This window comes from Pelobates fuscus, chromosome 10 (genome assembly GCF_036172605.1).
Source record: "Pelobates fuscus isolate aPelFus1 chromosome 10, aPelFus1.pri, whole genome shotgun sequence".
Taxonomy (NCBI): Eukaryota; Metazoa; Chordata; class Amphibia; order Anura; family Pelobatidae; genus Pelobates; species Pelobates fuscus.
The window spans coordinates 33,507,221-33,527,917 of NC_086326.1; the positions used below are offsets into that span (position 1 = coordinate 33,507,221).

General features: G+C 40.8%; 1 protein-coding gene across 1 annotated transcript in view; it reads right to left on the bottom strand.

Annotated features, from left to right (window-relative positions):
- Positions 1-20,697, bottom strand: part of SORCS1 (sortilin related VPS10 domain containing receptor 1) — a 615,871-nt gene that overhangs the window by 202,759 nt on the left and 392,415 nt on the right. The window contains exons 7-8 of the mRNA XM_063433805.1: positions 14,276-14,394; positions 7,488-7,577 (exon numbers count right to left, since the gene is read on the bottom strand). Of these exons, the coding sequence (XP_063289875.1) occupies positions 7,488-7,577; positions 14,276-14,394 (209 nt within the window). The remainder of the gene's footprint in view (positions 1-7,487; positions 7,578-14,275; positions 14,395-20,697) is intronic.

Sequence of the window (20,697 nt, forward strand, 5' to 3'; positions counted from 1 at the left end):
ATACACACACACTGCCCCCACACACACCATACACATTTACACACATTGCCTCACACACACACATACACTGCCCACCCATACACACACAGCCCCCCATACTAACATTGCCACACACATACACAGCCCCCTCATACACACATTGACCCACACACCCTACACATTCACACACTACACCCCCTCACACACACTGAACCTTTCACACACACTGCACCCCTTACACATTGCACCACTGCTCCTATACCCTACAACAGCCTCATATCCCAGCAGACCCCAGGTAAGTTGTCAAACTGTTCTTAAACGGTTTGACTACTTACTCTGGGAGGGGGGCCCGGCCCTCCTGGCACCATAACGACTACACAGAGCAGTAGTGGTTATTGTGCATGGATTATTTATTTAAATAATCTCCAAGTGCCCCAGTAGCCAGCAAGCCAGCCAGCCCACAGGCCGGCCAGCCAGCCAGCCCACAGGCCACCAGTTAGGCTTACAGCCAGCAAGCCCACAGCCTGCCAAACGCAGCCAGCAAACCACTTCCTGCCAGCCAGCAAGCCACAGCCAGCAAGCCAACAGCCTGCTAGCCGCAGCCAGCAAGCCCACAGCCTGCCGGCAGTAGCCAGCAAGCCCACAGCCTGCCAGCAAGCCCACAGCCTGCCAGCCGCAGCCAGTAAGCCCACAGCCTTCCAGCAAGCCCACAGACTGCCAGCCAACAACAGTAATTAAGGTAAGAGGAGCCAACTTGGCCTAGGTATCAGCAAGCTATGTTGTGTTGCTATATTGTGAATAGAAACCAGAGTGTTGGAGAGACCCCCCTCCAGGCCCCATTAGACTCCATTGTAGTCTCTAAAGGGACCTGGAGGAAATTCTTTCTAACACACTCTCTAAAGGACACTGAGATAGCCTCTGCTAGAATACTCCCCCCCTCCACGGCCCATTAGCCCTCAATTGTAGTCTCTACTGGGGCCTGGAGATGACTGTTTCCAGCAGGGACACTGAGATGGCCTCTGTTAGAAAGAACCCCTTCCAAGCCTATTAGACTCCATTGTAGTCTCTAATAGGGCCTGGAGGGGATTCTTTCTAGCACACTCTCTAAAGGACACTGAGATAGCCTCTGCTAGAAAGACCCCCCTCCATGGCCCATTAGCCCTCAATTGTAGTCTCTACTGGGGCCTTGAAAGGAATAATTGCACTTTTGTTCCTTGTGTCTAAAGATTGTGTAGGGTGTGGCTGGAGGCGGTGCATGGAGGCGGGACATGGGTGGCGCTTGCTGCGGAGTATGGGTGGGGCCTGTAAGGGGGCCCTTGATTTATTTTGCCCGGGGGCCCTGAGGGTTCTCAGTCCGCCCCTGATACTGACCCATACACAGACATACTGACTGGCACACCGACATACATACATACATACACACAAACTGACATACACACAGACGTACTGACATACACACAGACATACATACTAACAAACACACAGACATACAAACTGACGCACAGACATATACTGACTGACACATACATACTGACACATACACAGACATACATACATACTGACACACACAAAGACATACATACTGACACACACACACAGACATACAAACTGACACACAGACATATACTGACTGACACATACTGACACACACACAGACATACAAACTGACACACAGACATATACTGACTGACACATACATACTGACACATACACAGACATACATACATACTGACACACACACAGACATACATACTGACACACACAAAGACATACATACATACTGACACACACACGGACATACATACTGACACACACACAGACATACTGACAGACAGACATGCTGACACACAGACAAACATACTGACACACATACAAACATACTGACACACACACACACATGCTGACACACACACAGACATACACACATACACACATACACATACACATACATACTGACACACAGACAGACATACTGACACACAGACAGACATACTGACACACAGAAAAACATACTGACACACAGACAGACACACAGACACTCTTCAGTTTCCTACCTTTGAAAGAGGCTTCCTTCCCTGGGGTCCAGTGTGCTGGCTGGGGTAGTTGGGAGTTGGGGGTCTGGCTCTCCTTGCTCCCCCTCCTCACTAGATGCTGGCTCAGCAGCCTCCTGCGCGGCCCGATGTCTTTGAGGTGGGAGGAAGTGATTCGCGGACGTCACTTCCTCCCATGCAGCCGTTAAGCAAGGGCCCGGTCGTGCTGTTAAAGGGCCACAGCGCCGACCGGACCCCTGCTGGAACATGCTCACTGGGTGGCCCTAAGGGTATGGGCCACCCGGTGGGCCCCCTTAGTGTGCGGGCCCCGGTGCAGCCGCAATACTAGCACCGCGGGCCCATTAGGTAGGGAAATAATTAAAAAAATAAATAAATGTATTGCAGGCAGCGGGGCCCACGGGGCAGCTGCTTTGGGCCCCCCATGAGTAACTGGGCCCAGGGCAGCTGCCCCGTTTGCCCCTCCTTAAAGACGGCCCTGCACCCAACCTCACAACAGAAGAGGTTTCTGCTCTGTTCCGGTCCTCCTGCCCCACCACCTTTTCCCTCGAACCTATTTCCTCATATCTCATCCGCACTCTCTCTCCCTCTCTTACTCTTCCTCTCACTAAAATTTTCAATCTCTCCCTTTCCTCCAGCACATTTCCTTCACCCTCAAGCAGGCAACCATAACGCCGATTCTGAAAAAGCCCAACCTCAACCCCAACTCTCCATCCAACTACTGCCCTATATCGCTACTGCCGTTTGCCTCCAAGATCCTTGAGAGAGTTGTGTATGCGAGATTGACTCTTTGCTTGACCTGCTTTAACCCCTTAAGGACCAAACTTCTGGAATAAAAGGGAATCATGACATGTCACACATGTCATGTGTCCTTAAGGGCTTAATCTGGATTCCGCGCTCGTCACTCTGTTGAAACAGCTGTGACCAAAGTATCCAACGATTTAATCACTGCTAAATCTCACGGCCATTACTCTATCCTAATTCTCCTTGATCTTTCTGCCGACTTTGACATTGTTGATCATCAACAGCTTCTTCTCATTCTCTGTAATCTCGGTCTAGGGCATACTGCTCTCTCATGGTGCTCCTCCTACCTCTCCTAGCACTTTTTCAGTGTATCTTTCTCTGGCTCTGCCTCTTCTCCCCAACGTCTCCCCTACTGTTCTCTATCTATATTGCCTCCCTTGGTAAACTCATCAGCTCCTTTGGCTTCTATAATAATTTATATGCACGCAAATCTACCAGTCCTCTCCTGATCTCTCTCCGCCCATCTTGACTCCTGTTTCTGACTGTGATTTCTAACTGGGTGGCTGCTCACTTACTTAACCCCTTAAGGACACATGCCGTGTGTGACATGTCATGATTCCCTTTTGTTCCAGAAGTTTGGTCCTTAAGGGGTTAAACTCAACCTGTCCAAAACAGAACTTTTGGTTCTGTTCCGTGTCTGTCTCCCTCCAAGTTAACGTCACCACCATCACCTCTACCTCGCAGGCTCGCAGCCTAGTTATTCTCTTTGACTCTGACCTCTCCTTTACCCCTCATGTCCATTTGATCCCAAATCCTGCCACTTCCATCTCAAAAACATAGCTCGCATCCGCCCTATTTTAACACCAGACGCGGCTAATGTGCTGGTCCATGCCTTTGTCCGTTATCACCTTGACTACTGCAATCCCCTTCTCAGTGGTCTTACGTGTTTCCAGATTGCACTGCTGCAATCTATAATGAATGCGGCAGCAAGGCTCATTTTCCTGTCCTTCTGCAACTCCCACGCCTCCCCACTCTGTCAGTCGCTGCACTGGCTTCCAGTTAGATATAGGGCTCAATTTAAGATTCTGGTCCTTTCTTATAAGTCCCTTCATAATGCTGCTCCAACCTACCTATCCTCCCTAATTCACAAGTATGTCCTGTTGAGGCCCCTGTGCTCTGCCGAAGACCTACGTCTATCCTCTGTCCGTACTTCCACATCTGATACTCTCTCCAAGACCTCTCCAGGGCTGCATCATTTCTATGAAACTCCCTTCCCTTCTCCTTTAGACTTTCATCCAGTCTCCACTCCTTCAAAAAATCTTTGAAAACACACTTTTTCCAGAAAGCATATCAATTAAACTGTTAGCAGGTTTTCACCTCCCCCCCATGACTGCTCTCCTGCAACTGTCAAAAATAACCTACTAAGTTCTCAGTGAATACTTTTCTAGCAACTTATTTTATTAGCCCGACTTATACCCTTTGTGTCACTATAGCCCACTCCCTCTAGCATGTAAGCTCATTGAGCAGGGCCCTCAACCCCTCTGTTCCTGTGCATCCATTTGTCTGGTTACAATTACGTGTCTGTTAGTCCACCCATTGTACAGCGCTATGGAATTTGCTGGTGCTATATAAATAATAAAATAATAATAATAAAAATAATAATAAAGAAAATGTAGGACCAAATTATTTTAGGAAGGTGCTAACATTCCGCTATGCTGACACGTGCAACTCAAATATCATGACTAGTGAAAAGAAAACATTAATAATACAGTCTGTGCCATGATGCAGAGTGCCGAAAGAAATAGTTCATATTAAAGGTCAGGTTTTTAAAGTCAAAATAATAAGCAATTGTTTTTCTTCAACATGTTAAAACCGAACTGATCCAGTTCTTTTGCATGCCTACTGTGCAGGTCTGTTATTTCAGCGATTATTGCCTCTACTATGACAGTTTTACAGATTCCCTCGGAATGTGCATACATTGCTAATCTTATACGCTGACCTTTGCAATGATAAAGACTAGCCATATAAAGATCCTCATGTAGTTTTAGATACCTCACTCTCACCACTTTTTTTTCAGATGTATGTTTAATTGCGCCCTCCTCTGTCTATGTTGCCCTAGATTATTTCTGGGAAAAATCACAGGATAAACAAGCATCATTTTACTTGCTGCTCATTTGTTGCTTTCTGCTACATAACCAATCATCCCACCTCACATAATTTTCCCATATCCCACCCACCCATTCTAATGTGCTCACTTATCTCATTCCCTTGTTACTTGGTCTCTTCCTTCAATCTCTGTACCACCAACCAACTCCACTCCATTTCCATGTGACATGCCCGCTTACCATCCCATAACAACTGCAGCTTTTTCTCCGCCACTTGCCCACCCCTCTTCATTCCAATGATAATCATCAACTCCATTATGTCACATTATTATGTTATTTCCCTACTTGACTCCACTCGTATGTCTCTAGTCTTGTCTACTGCCTTCAATTTCCATTTTACTTGTCTACCCCTCTCTCATTTCCTTTAGCCACAAGCCTGACCTTTTTCCACTTTTGTGGCAGCCATAATGTTTTGTCTGATAGTAAGTTTGTCTGCTTAGCATGAAAACAAATAGCTTCTTAACATTGAGCAATTTCATTAATATCTGTAGGAAATAGTAAAACATTCTGCAGGAGATGATTACCAGTCATTAAACATGACTTCTTGTAGTTTAGAAACAGCTTATAATCACTAACAATAGAGGCAGCCATTTTAGTGATTACCAATTTCTTGCAAAATTAATGGGACAAAATGGAGACAAACACTTAGTCAGTCATGTTTCTTGTCTTTCACTCCACACACCAGTTCTCACTCCCTTATCTGATTTTCATGTTGCTTGTCTTTTTTCTTCTGTAAGATAGACTATATATTGAATTGTATTTTGCAACCCACAGACATTATTTGGAAGCAGCAGAGATATTTGTATTTTATTTATTATATATGCATATTGCTCAAATGGCAGAGTTTGATACAACTCTGAAACGTCAATAAACAAAATAAGTTGAGTTAATTAAAACAGAGTTCCGACAGATATGTGAAGGCATGTGAAGTTATTAATATAGATCAGCTCATGTGTTAGCAGCTAGTTTGTTCCAGTACACATAAAGTATGGTGAGGATTATGTTACTGTATGCCTCTTGGTGCTTAATTTCACAATGTTGGACCCTGAGGCACTTAGAGATGAAGTCTCTCACTCAATGTCACGAGAACCTGACAAGAATTCAAGTATTGCAGTCAATTTTCTCCCCAAATGATATATAACACTGTCCCTCTTTGTGGAAAATTAGATTTGCAGTGTAAGCATATTTGGCCTTCCTATATCAAAATAGATTCATGTACTTTTGTAATGTCAGTTATAAATCCAATAAACTTTACTAATTGTGTTGCAAAGAATTTTATTACAAAAAAAAAAGTATCTCAAAAATTTGAAATCCTGTTAACTAAAGATTAAAAAAAAAAAAAAAAAAAACTTGCAAAATCTCACCCTGGATATATTCACAACTATTTTTTATGGATTAAGGACTTAAAGCAGATCTTTGTTTTCACAGGGATTACATCTCAGATTACAACATGCAAAGTTCTTAATTTCAGTCTCTTAATCTTAATCCAGTCTTTGCTATTCATTCTTGGTTTCATTTGCCATAGCAAAGCAATGTTTAAAAAAAAAAAACGTAAAAAAAAAAACACTTTCCTCTACTAGGGCTTCAGTGAGTTCCTGTGCATCATGCAGAGCAGCAATAAACAAGCCAGCACTGCTTGATTGATAATCAGATGGATGAATAGTTAGGTTCTCATTTTCAATACCTTGTGTAGTATAGAATCCTTGGGTTAGCCAGGCAACTCTAGTAACTTTATATGGATAGTATGTCAGCACATAGATATAATGTAATAAGTAACACATTCTGTAAAGGTAGATAATTCTAACCTTTTAGGTACCCTTGAATGATAATCTATGCATTGCTTTTCTGTCTGTTCTAATTTCATGTACTAACTTTTCAACACTTCATTTATGTTTATGGCTTAATTTCCTAGTGATGTTAAAGCACTTCTTAAGCACCACTAATAGTGGAAGCCAATTTCAATGGTTTAAAGGGAAGATATTTGAGTAAGTCATGCAGTGTGACTAAAATACTGTATTGAATGATAATTCATGTGTACTGGTGGAAAGATTGAGTACAAAGTACTTAATGTGCAAAAGACTACAGTACAGTATCACTGAGTGCGGACTAGGACTGTGCCAGACAAAACATTACTACTAAAGGTATAACATTCCATAGAACGTGTGAGGGACAAGCTAAAAGCACATGTGTGGCACAGAACACCTATATTGTTGTAGGGGAAAAATATTTAAAAATAAAAAAATATATATTTATCCAAACTTAGTTAATATGTTAACTAAGTAAGGCATACTCTGTGCTTGTTTCAAACTGAGTACTATAACAACAGATGTTGAGGGAGGTCAGAGCAGTGGTCATTTTTCAACCTTAGAACCAGGAAATCAGGTTCTAATTTTGCACAGCATATCGATATGCAATTCTTCCATCTTTCTGTCTATCAATGGAATAAAAACGACTTTCATGGAATGAATTCCAGTTCTGCCACTAGATAGCAGTAACACCCAGGTAAATGAGGATACGTGGACACAAAATCATGATTAAAAATGGTCACTACCTTTGGCAAAGCATACTTTGGCAATTTCATCTGTGCAAATGGTTCTCTCTTGTAGGACACATAGTAGTGTGGCCGACCTCCTGATGTTAACTGCAAAAGAAATTGTTTGAAGTCACTGGTTAGAAAACTGCTCCGGGAATTAACGAGATAGAGAGAAAAGTGTGCAGTCATTCCCACAATAAACTGCAATATTAACACAACTATCTGACACATTCACAAGGTACAAAAACATATTCTATTACAGAGTTCATTCAACAGATAGTATACCATGTTTCTGTAGTGTTACAAATATTTTGAGGTTTGTCCACTAAACCTTTACTCTTTAATTACTTTTGACAGCAAGTCAACAAGTTCAGGCTGTTTTGTTCCTGTTGCTTGAAGCCAACCTATAATAATGTTATTCATTAAAAGTTAAACATGGCAAAAAAAATGGACCAACGTAAGTTGTCTTGGAAAATAAATTACATTGGCTAACTTGAACTAGTACTGATAACTCCCGGATGCTGACTGTCTGTTATACAAACAACAGTGCTTCATATTAACTAGACAAGGCTGATACTGTGACCTTTCCAGTGGAGAATTGGTGTATGTGTTATGAAATGGGAGGGTTAAGGGCATACGTGGGTCGTAATGTATCATTAGAGGTCTTCCTCTAGCTGCCTAATAAATACATTATTTCACTTTCCTACATCCCCTGCACATGTCAGGAAATAAAATCTTAAATTATGTATTTCTATATCTTTAACAATCATATATTTTTTTAGAAAGAAAATCTCTACAAAAACCTTTCATAGCTTACCGAATATCCAGTAGAACATTTTTAAAGGGACACTATAGTCCCCAAAACAACTTTAGCTTAATGAATCAGCTTTGGTGTATAGATCATGCCTCTGAAGTTTCACTGCTCAATTCTCTGCCATTTAGAATTTAAATCACGTTTTGTTCCTACTTATGCAGCCCTATCCAAACATCCTCTGGCTGTGACTGACACATCCTGAATGAAAATAAATGGTTTTATTTTCAATCAGATGTAACTTGCATTCAAAGTTTTTATCTCCTGCTCTGTAAAGTGATCTTTAAAAACACACAGGATGCTCCTGCAGGGTCTAGCAAGCTATTAAAGGGACACTCCAGGCACCCAGACTACTTCTGCCCATTGGAGTGGTCTGGGTGCCAACTCCCACTACCCTGAACCCTACTACTGTAAATATTGCAATTTTTATAAACTGCAATATTTACATTGCAGGGTTAACTCCTCCTCTAGTTGCTACTAGACAGCCACTAGAGGGCACTTACTGGTTTATAGCACAGATCTTCTGTGCTATAGCGTCGCTGGACATCCTCACGCTATGTGAGGACTGTGACGAGACCAATATCGCCGCATTGCATTGGAGGAGCCTGGTTGCCCGCCTGTTGCCTCTGGACTATGGCCCCATGTTAAAAAGCTTGATTTTCCCCTGCAAATACATGAAAGCCGGGTCATTCTGTGCTTGCCCTGTTTGAGCGGTGATACCCCAGATAGCTATGCCATGGAGCCCATTCGTATAATGAAAGACTATGGGAAAGACTTTGGCTCCATGGTAATTGAACTGTATCTGATCTGAGCTATCTGGGGATATGTTGAATGTACCTGTTTTATGCAATGGCTGCACAGTTATATATTTTTATGTATTTTATTGTCTTTTGCTGCCATGTGTTCAATGGAGTTTTGCCTCTGTCCTTGGAGATAATTGGATTACTTCCGAATTATCTCCAGGATAGAAGACTCTGTGGAACTGGTTTTGGGCAGAAAAGCCATGCTTCATTTGGTCACAAAGGACTATCTTTTGAACCACTGGACCAATTTGTATGATTTTGACATATGTTTGTATTTGGAGTATGCTGATTCTGAAAATGTGAATGTGATGCATACTTTTTAAGTTATGAATAATGTGGAAAAACTGTATTTCTCTGCTTGTGATAATTACATTACCCATTGTGTAAGGTAATTGTATCACAGGCAGAGGGGAGGATTTTGTGTGGGAGTGTCTGAGTGTATTGTACGTGTTTATTGGTTGTTTTCCAAAACCCTGTGGGTGGTACTAATGTGTATATAAGAACAATAAACCCACACCTCTGTCTGTTCACTGCTTGACCCCCAACACTGAGCTTTGTCTTGTTCTTGGGGGCATATACTGTATGCTGTTCCAGTTTGACTGCTAGGAGTGTAAACCTATTCGTATGGTTTTTCCTATTCGGCTGTTTACAGCATTCGTATGGTTCCGGTTCAGCTGCTTATGGCATTCATATGCTTCTCCGGTTTGGTGGATTGGTGTCTACAGTAGCTGCCTGTATATCTGGAAGGGGAAGATCTACTAAACGGCTGTTAACTCCTTTTATGCTGGGGGTTCTGGTTCCTACAGCCAGAAGGACAGCTACAGGAGACACCATTTGTTTGGATTTACAAGTTGAGGGCAACACATGTCCCAGTACAGAGACCCTGACAGCACCAGGATGGAACCAGCAGTGGAGTACAGATGTTCTCTGAGAGAGTATGACCATATGGTGTGGTTCCGGCTAAGCTTCTTCGGACCCGATCCACTGGAGAGATCTGTGCAGTTCGTGAGGAACTCAGTGTTCGCGATTATGCTAGACAGGGCAGAGAGAGAGGGCCAGCTGGCACGTTGGGAGGAACTCCAGCGGCAGGTACAGTTATGGGAAGAGGAGAGCAGAGTCTCCATTCCCCAGCAGCAGTGCGACATGCAGGGAATTGGGAGCCCAGTCTCCATTCCCCAGCGGCAGTGTGACATGCAGGGAATTGGGAGCCCAGTCTCCATTCCCCAGCGGCAGTGTGATATGCAGGGAATTGGGAGCCCAGTCTCCATTCCCCAGCAGCAGTGTAATGTATTGGGAATTGGGAGCCCAGTCTCCATTCCCCAGCGGCAGGCTGAGTTACAGGGGACATAGATAGTTGCTCCTGTCCCCCAGCAGCGGAGTAAATTGCAGGGAATTGGGAGCCCAGTCTCCATTCCCCAGCGGGAGATACAGCAGGGAATTGGGAGCCCAGTCTCCATTCCCCAGTGGGAGATACACCAGGGAATTGGGAGCCCTGTCTGAGTTACAGGGGGCAGAGAGTTACAGGGGGCAGAGATAGTTGGTCCTGGCCCCCAGCAGCAGTGTGTGTTACAGGGAATTGGGAGCACAGTCTCCATTCCCCAGCGGCAGAGTTTCCTACAGGGAATAGAGAGCCCAGTCTCCTTTCCCCAGCAACAGGACTCTGTATTGGGAGCGGAGACAGTCGGTCTCCCTCCCCCGCAACTGGAAGTATGTATGGGAGAGGAGCTTGGTACCCCCTCTCTCCAGCAGCAGCTTAATGTACCAGGGGGAGACAGTAAGCCCCACAACCGTGCAGATGGGACCGTGGTCTCTGCACTCACAGCACAGGGGGTAGGGACGGTCGGTCCTGCCCCCCAACGACAGGGCTGTTTAGCCAAAGGGGAGACAGTCGGTCTCCCCCTGCAGCAGCAGAACTGTGTATCTAAAGGGGAGACAGTCGGTCTCCAGCAGTAGAGCTGTGTATCTAAAGGGGAGACAGTCGTCCTCCCCCTCCCACAACCAGGCTCCAACCAGGCTACTTCCACGGTGGCGCTGGCACCCGAACAGAGTACCGCTTGCCCACTCAGCAACCCACCAAGTCAACCTACTAGTCCCCTGCACAGATGTGGTGAGGCACCTGGACATGGACAAAGTTCTTCTCTACCCAGGTGTAGTAACCAGTTATTGTGGGTGGGCTGTATTACTGATTGTGTTTTGTGGGTGGGCTGCTGGACTAACCAGGGCACTGACCGGCAGGAGGTCAGATACCCTGTTAGTCTGTTTGGAAAAGGGGAGAGATATGACGAGACCAATCTCGCCGCATTGCATTGGAGGAGCCTGGTTGCCCGCCTGTTGCCTCTGGACTATGGCCTCATGTTAAAAAGCTTGATTTTCCCCTGCAAAGACACGAAAGCCGGGTCATTCTGTGCTTGCCCTGTTGGAGCGGTGATACCCCAGATAGCTATGCCATGGAGCCCATTCATATAATGAAAGACTATGGGAAAGACTTTGGCTCCATGGTAAGTAGCTGCCTGTATATCTGGAAGGGAATATCTCCTAAACGACTTTTAACCCCCTTTTATGCCTGGGGGTGCCGTTACAAGGACCTCCAGCATTGCTGAAATCCCCATAGGAAAGCATTGAAAGCATCTTTCAATGCTTTCCTATGGGGAGGTCTAATGATCCTGTGTGGCATTGTCGCACATGTGCATTAGGTCTCCCCCACCGATGGCTGCGCATGCTCAATAGGTCTCCCCTGCCGGATGACGTCGGTGGGGGAGGAGCGTGGGCAGACCCTGAACCAGCGCTGAGGGACATCGGCAGTAGATAAAGGTAAGTCACTGAAGGGGTTTTAACCCCTTCAGCAATCTGCGATGGGGGTGGGAGGGAGAGGGGATCTGCAGAGCCAGGAAAACGGATTGTTTTCCTGGCACGGGAGTGTCCCTTTAACAGAGCAGGGGATATGAACTTGTAAATTCAACATGATTTGCAGGAATGGAAGTATAAACATTAGATGACTCTTTACAGGAAATGTTTAGGAAGACTGTCTTTTCCTTAATATGTATTTTGCAACTATTTTTAAATCTATTTCAATATTTATTAGACAAAAATACAAATTTTTATTATATTACAAAATGTATTTGTGTTTGTTTCAGTGCTAAAATAGAAAGGGTTTGATTTTGTACTAACTAGTTGGGTCAGTGAGATTGTAGGGAATTATAGAGAAGGTTAGAGACAAACAAGATAGGGCAAACATTTTCGGTTAGTTTCTATTTTAAATATTTTTGCAGCTGACATGCTGATTTTAGCGACAGTTATGTGTCTTGGCAAAGATAATTAAAATACAGAACTCTGTGCAATTTCATTTTTCAGGCATTTTGTTGTGACCATGAAATTAATTCCCCTCTTGGGGGGTTTGGAATCAGGGTCTCGCCTTCTGATTTATAAGTCAATGTCAGTTCTTTTTTAATACCCGGATTTGTACCAACTTCTTCATTTATAAACAGATAGAACATTTTTTAGACCTTCCCAATGCAATTCTTCAACCAACACAATTATCTAAACTTTCAGCCGCTCCATTCGCTGAGAAATACTCAAGGGAAACAATTAGAGCAACAGAGATAAGCTAATTTAATCCAGAAAACCATAATTAGTCTTAAATGTCAGTACCCAAAAAAATTTGGAAAACCTACAAACTTTTATTTTGTCAACAGGGTCCAAACTCTCTCGGAGCAAGCCCAGCAGACAATAAGGTAATTTTACGACCTATTAACTTTAATGCAACATTGAAAATGCCTTCACTTTAATAATTAGAAAGAAGATTCCTGGCAGAAAAATAATAATGTTTGTTTCTTCCAAATAAGGTTTCACTGTGACATGTACCAAATGAGAAGACTGCAGAGACTCAGGTTTAATTCATACAGCACAAGTAATATAGGTACAAATTGCAATATATTGAAATGATTAGTTGTTTTTTAATAGAAATTGGCACATCTGAATTGCGACAATTTTTTGCAATCACCAGACATAAGTAGCAATGACTAAATTCATTTATTTATTTTTAATACATCTCCTTTTTAAATTTGTATTTAGATACACGTCGCTTTGATGTCACATTAATCTTTTGAACAAGACACAAACACAGAATTCCTCCTTTCCATTAAATTGAGCTCATAAGTGTCAGTGCCAGTAGGGATTGACAAATTTTGTTCAATCACTGAGCTCCCATACACGTCAATGGGATTTAAGTACGTGCAAACACATGATCACAAGTAAAAACTCACTAGCTGTGCTCATTAGATAATCCTGAAGTCACCGGTGAGAGCTCAAGAGCCAAAATGGCGGTCCTCACTATGTGGCTATGGTGGTGGAGTAATCTGTATTTTTATAAATAATATAAAATATTTTATTTTGCTAAAACAACTTTAGCTTAATGAAGTGGATTTGGTGTATAGATTATGCCCCTGAAATCAAACTGCATAGTTCTCTGCCATTTAGGAGTTAAATCACTTTGTTTATGCAGCTCTAGCCACAGCTCCCAGCATGTGACCTACACAGTCTACTTACACACTTCCTGTAAACAGAGATCTAATGTTTGCACTTCCTTCACTGCACAGTCTGTTTAATTTAGAATTTTTAGCCTCCGCCTCTGTTAAAAGCCTGCTGAAGCCTGCCTGAGCCTCCTGTGTGTGTTTAGATTTTAATTAAGAGTGCAGGAGATAAAGGCATTTCAAAATGAATACAGTGTGCTGATTGAAATTGTAACTATTTTTCCATTAAGGCTTTATGGGTCACCGCCAGGGGAGGTGTGGTCAGGACTGCCTTAACAGACACAAATGTGATTTAACTTCAAAATAGCTAGAGAGAAGAATACATTCTGGGGTCCAAGATGAGAAATAATTAAATCAAATTGAATCACTAGAGCAGAAATCTCAAACTCTGTCCACCAGATGTTGTTGAACAAGTTCAAATATTCTCTGGCCATCTATTGCATTTAGACAATTTTGAGAGTTGCTGGCTATCAGCATCTGGGGTGTGGGCAGAGTTTGAGATTCATGAACTAGAGTACAAGGCAATATATTGCTGTAATTATCACGTTCGCCTTAAATTTTTGCGTAAAACACAGATATCTCATGCTTTCCAGTGAAGGAGATAGACAGTTTCAATTACTTATCAGAAAAAAAAATCAGTACAATCTAACAATTGTGTCTCACCTGAACAAAGACATACTCATCTTGGACAATGAGAGAGTTGGTGTCAATATTTCCTGGGAAAGGCTTGGTCCTCACTGTCTCTGAACAATTGTGCATTCGACAAACTATATATTGGGAATCTAAGTAAACAAACAAACAAGAAAATGTAACAGATCACATGAGAAAAAAACGGATACTACTTGAAATTATACATACAAGATCAATACACCCAGTTCTTTCTTAAAAATATAACAATGATAAAAATAAAAAAAAATTCACCAGTATCATCAATGCTGTTATAAAGACACTAGTATGAGCAACAAAAAGACTAGGAATATTGTCAATTTTACCATCCTTAGGTGTTTTAAAAGAATAGATCATACATTATGTTTACGGGCAAAAAGTAAATATACTGTAACAATGATTATGCGTTCCACGAATATCAACTACTGAATTTCCCCTAAAACATAAATATCTGATACAATCTCAAAATAAGTGTTCATTTGAAGTACAATTTGTATTTTATTACTGAATGTTAAATGTACCATTTCTTGCAGAACATGACTTAATATTATTATAACTTTTGGAAATGGAAGTTTATATAAATATTTATTATGGTATTAGTTTATGCATGTTTAAGCTATCTTGGAGAGTTTGGCTATGTATATTAAATAAAATTATAGAGTGATGGATGCAGTTCTATTTATTAATAAAGAAAAATATGCAAAACTTATTTTTTAATGTAAATCTCAAATAAATCACAGTATATCACCACATGCCACAGTATAAAATATGTTTCAGCTCTGAAAGATAGTGTTTTGACATCTCTAATGTTGCCATGAGCAATATAAAAATGATCATATTTTGTCACGTTTTAGCTTTCCAGCCCTTGTTCCTGAAGGTTTTGCATAAAAAGCACAAACAGGTTCCCTCATTGCTTTTTTGAGATAATAGTCCGATGTAAGGTAAATGAACAAGTTCTCAGATAAATTAGATATTTTTCCATGCCAAGTTGGAACTGATCTGTATGCAACAGAATTTTTACTGTAAAATTGTTTCCTGCTAAATATTCCTCTTCTCAGAATTTAGGACACCGTTAGACTTCATGCGTGGGTGGGAAGCTCTCACTGATGGTCGATAGGCATTTAGCGCTGTTTATTTGGCAATATCTCTTTCCAGGATCCGTTCAGCTTAAAATTGGGAAGAGTACTACAAACAGATGGAAGATTCATAGCCCTGACCTCCCAGCAAGGGATTCAGACATGATAAATGTTCTTGCAAGTACCACAGTCAGACTTGCTAACACCAACGAAGAGGCAGACAGCCTATATGTTCTTTTTTTCTGCCTATACTGATGAAGAATACACAACATTTACTTTAACAGTTTGAGAACCAATTGCAAGGGTAATATATTTTCCACTGTTGACATTGAAGAGTTAATCTGTGATAAATCTGTACAGAAATGTACAAATGCTTGCCAGACTTGTGTAGGTTCCTTCCCAACGCTAAACACTAACTTGCACAAAACAACACAGCAACTGAGTTGCAAACCATGGCCAACACCAATGATCTAGTGCAGTGCAGAATTAATAAGCTTACTTCTATAAATGATGGGGTATGTAGTGTTATGTGCTCAAAATGAGAACTGAGAAATAAATATAATATAGTGTAGTATGTTGATAATAATGAGTAGTGCAGTAAAGCAAAAAGGCTACCCTCACACAGAATAGAGTCTAGCTGGGAAAGACTCAGATCTCTCAGGTGGATGTGTACTATGATGGCACAATACCTTTTCAATCCTTCAACCAGAAAAGCTAAAATGAAGAACCAAAATTGATTAATTGAGTGTGATACATCTGGTATTAAATAAAGTAAAAACTGGTCACCTTAAAACAGAGCCTTCCTAAACCTAGGTGGAAACACACGTGTCTGTAAGGTGAGCAGGTTTCAGGTTCCTGGTCTATATCTCTTATGTTGCTATATCATAGCTTACGGTTCAAACTTTATACCTAGTTGACAGCTGTTAAAAATCACTTAACATTTATGCATCTTTAAAGGGACTAATAAACAGGCAAAAGGAAAAAAAAACTCATGGTCTCCAACTAATACTTTTAAGATAGCAAAAGCAATGAGAAGAATCCCAGCATGGAATCCATGCTGGCAGATGGATAGGCTGTACATTCTTCTGATGAATGTGCAATTCAAAACAGTTAACTGATTTAAAAGGGTATCATGTTAACTAGGAAATTAAAGCAGATGTTGAATGACAAAGAAAAATGGAGTGTCTTTGCAGGAGACTGGAAACCATGATAGCTGGCCAAGATTGCTGATCTACTGAGTCTAGACTGCAGGTATAGAAGCAAAGGGAGAATGTGTGAGTAGACTAATTGAAGGCTCCATGTATTGTAGGGTGTCTGTATTTTGTATTCCCTCTATTTGTATCCAATATAATGTTTTCCAGGACGCTGATGATCCACCCCAGACACATTCTAAGCAGAACAAGAGTTCAGCTGTGAAATATTAGGACCTGCAAATTTTCAGAATGGCAATGCCAAATCACGAGGGACTAATTGTGAAAATATCATCTGTCTTTGGTTGTAACACTCACTGCTGAGATCCAAACTACCTCTGGAAGCAACATCAGCACGATAACAGTTCATTGATGGTTTCATAGAATTTGTTAACATGCCCAGCAGCCCCATAAAAGCTTATGAACTCCGACACTATGCCAAGCATTAACGCTGGACTAATGTATCTCACTCCATCTGGCTAGTAACTTCCTGTCTATGTAGTATCAATACAGTCTGGAAGAGGAAGAATAAGACACAAGGGCTTTTTTTGGGGGTTCTTCATTATAGCGAAGCGACTAGATAAAGAAGATTCTTGTAAAAACCTGGTTATACAGGTATATGCACACTTATCCTTGCCAGGTATGAATGATTAAATGTACAAACCCATTCCTTTTTATCCTTAAACTGGGTGCAGCTATCTGACAAAGTCAGTTTTCTATCCTTTTTACCTGGTGGTAAGCATTGAGATAATTCAGTAAATAATCTTCCTATATCTCCTACTCAATTGCAATTTGCTCCCTAATACTAATTATTAATGAAAATAATTAATAATAATAATTACTGTATGTTCACAGGATTTATTTTTTTCTACAGTGAGCTTAGTGCAGACTGGGATATAGCTGACAGGTGTCAATCCTAACGTCCCAATGTTTGAAAAACAAGTAAGTGTTTAAAAATCCTAACGTCCATATAACCGACTGTGGAGGTGGGTTTACAGCAGAAGTTGTTTTTACAGGTGAACAGTGAAAGGGGACCTACCCACACAAGTTCTTGTATTACACGCACATGCACTTGGGAACACACAAATACACAAACAGACACACTTCATCTTTACCTTTTGCAATAACTACGCAAAAACAAACAAAAAAGGCATACCAATTGGTATTTCTGGTAATTGGCAATCCAGATATTAATGTATAGTTGTGAAATGCTCTGACTCTTTGATACAGAAGCTATAATTACTGGTAATTACTGTGGAATACATCTTACGCAAAAATGTATTTAAAACATAAAGGAATGTGGAAAAGGAAAACAGAGTTCACATGTTTCGAACTTTTTTGTTGCTAATTTAATTTATAATGCTAAATATATAACAAACTGTAAGGAATAAACCTTTCAAACAGAGATACTATTGTCCTCTCCATGGCACGGTGTCTTGGCAGAGATCTACGCCTGACAGATGGTGTTTCTCCTCGTTCCTCTCATAACTACCAAATTAGTTTAGTTCCAAAGCCAAAAAATGCACAAATTCCTAAGCACACTCCGGGAATTCATACAAATGTGAAGAACTTTGCTACAACTTTCCAACAAAATAGCACATTCAATTATATGTTGATGTTAAAGGTGCAAAATTAATATCTGTGCAGACTTAGTTAATATGAGTTTTAAGCTGCAAAAATAAGAGAAACCTGCTGATTATGAAAAGCAAACACCATTGGTAAATATGGGCCACCTGTGGTGATATGTATATAAGTGAATGCCAGGCATAGTTAAAAGTAAACACATTAATGAAAGAGGGGAACATGGATGGTAGGTTATTGGTACTTTATTGATGATCTGCCGACATGCACAGAAGAGCAAGTCTAGAGGTGGTGCTATCATACATTATTTTTAAGGACCCTCGATGAACCATGTAGCATCTCATTGTGAGCCAAGAAGAAAGACATTTTAATAATTGTGACACTTTTGTGGTTACTCGCTGAACTTCACATTTTTACATTGTAAGTCAAAATTGCTGAACTATACATTTTCCATGTTAGCTATGTCTTCAGTTCAGTTACTTTGGCTGGAGGGAATACTCCACGCACCATAACCACTACAGTAAGTTGTAGTGTTATAATACCAGTACTGCCCTTCCCAGCCCCTCCCCCCCCCCCCCATTGTAAGCAGTCTAACTATTTTACAGTGGCCTTACTTCTTACCTTATATTTTACAGTAGCTTACTTCTTACCTCGTTATACCCACTATTACTTCAGTCAAAGACGAGAGCTCCAAAACTTCTATTTGCTTGCCTGCACTAAGTACTGCACTACAGGGCAAGCTCATTGGCTGGGAGCATCAGCCGATCCCTCTCACACAATCAGATAAACCCTGACATACCAGGCTTATCTCAGACAGCCAGAACATTTGTCTGAAGTAGTAGAGGAAGGGAGTGGCCTCTTGCAGAACTTGGGTTAGATGTCAAAGTTTTCTAAAACAGTTTGACTACTTACAATGTCTCCATGTCACTTCACCGAGCTACTGCACACTACAGTGGTTATGGTGTGTAGTTTGTTAATTTAACATTTTCAATGTTCTCTGATTATTGTATTACCAAATGTAATTATTTAAATTCTTTGCTGAAAATGGCAAGTTTTATTGTGTAATTTAGATTTGTAAATTGCTTGTGAACGGCACCTAAAGTTTACTTGCATTCTCTCTTAAAATAAATATGGTTTACCTACATAAGCCAATTGCTGGGAATTTAATAAGAAGTTAAACTTAAGTTAAAATAACTAAACTGAAAAAAAATAGTCTTTACAGATTTTTCCAATTCAGCTATTCTGACTTTTTTCAATTATCAATAATTTCTGGAATAGTGAATAACTATATAAAATAAATAAAGCTTAAATATGTTTAGCATTATTTAAACTACATTTAACATAAGGTCAAGTTTTTATTTTATGATTCTTTTAAACTATGCCATAGTTGAGGAGGAGATAGTTTTGGAGACTTTTTCTGATTATCCCAGCATCAGATGGCTGGAACGTACACCCTTCGAACCATGTAGCAGCTTAATAGACAGTTTCATATAGGATTAAGGATTTAATTGTTGTTGTCACATTGGGGAAGAATAAGAGAATATCTACAATAAACCAATGCATAACTGTTTTATTAAATAGTTTTTCTTCATCCAATTCTAATTAATACATCTGAAATTAGCATACTGTTACTTGTACATACAGGAAGGATTTAATGAGAGTGATGTTTGACTTTAGAGATGTCCCGAACAGTTCGCCAGGAACTATTCGCCAGCGAACATAGCTTGTTTGCGGTCGCCGCGGTGGGTGAACATATGCGATGTTCGGTCCGCCCCCTATTCGTCATGGAGGTGAGAGGGTCTGGGAGAGAGGGTCTGCTGCTGATTGGCTGGAATGTGTATGCTGACTGTGAGGTACAGGGTCAAAGTTTACTCAATGACGACGAATAGGTGGCGGACCGAACATCGCATATGTTTGCCTGCCGCGCGACCGCGAACAAGCTATGTTCGCCGGCGAACTGTTCGGGACATCTCTATTTGACTTCTGTACTTTTGCAGAAAACAGTTATTTAAGTTTCACAGTTAAATGTTTAATTTAACATCAGAAATGATTAAGATTCTTGAGCCAAGTTAAAAAAAGGAGAATGATTTTAGAGCGTAACTATACACATTGCAAGAGTCCTTAATGTCAAATTTAGTTATTAAAATTTAACTCTTTAAGTAGATGGTTCTGTCTGTTGACTTTCTGTGTATTTTATAGCATATATAAATATACATACATACATATACACCTGCTATATGCATGGAGATTGACGTTAATTATGATTTCTGGATGGATATTGTTACTACTTAAATATTGTGGAAAATATACGTAGGCACAGAATATGGTAAACAGAAATTCTGCATGAAATATTCATTAAGATGTCAAAGTATTGTTCACTTTTAACGCAAGTTTTTCTTGGAGGAGAAAATTCTGACCCATTGGAGTTGAAATATTTGGGGTATTTTTTGTTATTCTCCAATAATTGGAAAGCATGTACTTTATTAGACTTGTCCAGAAACAGTGACTTGTAATGAGTTGACAACTGAAAATATTATTTAACTCGGTCTACATTTTGATAATTTGTTGTCAT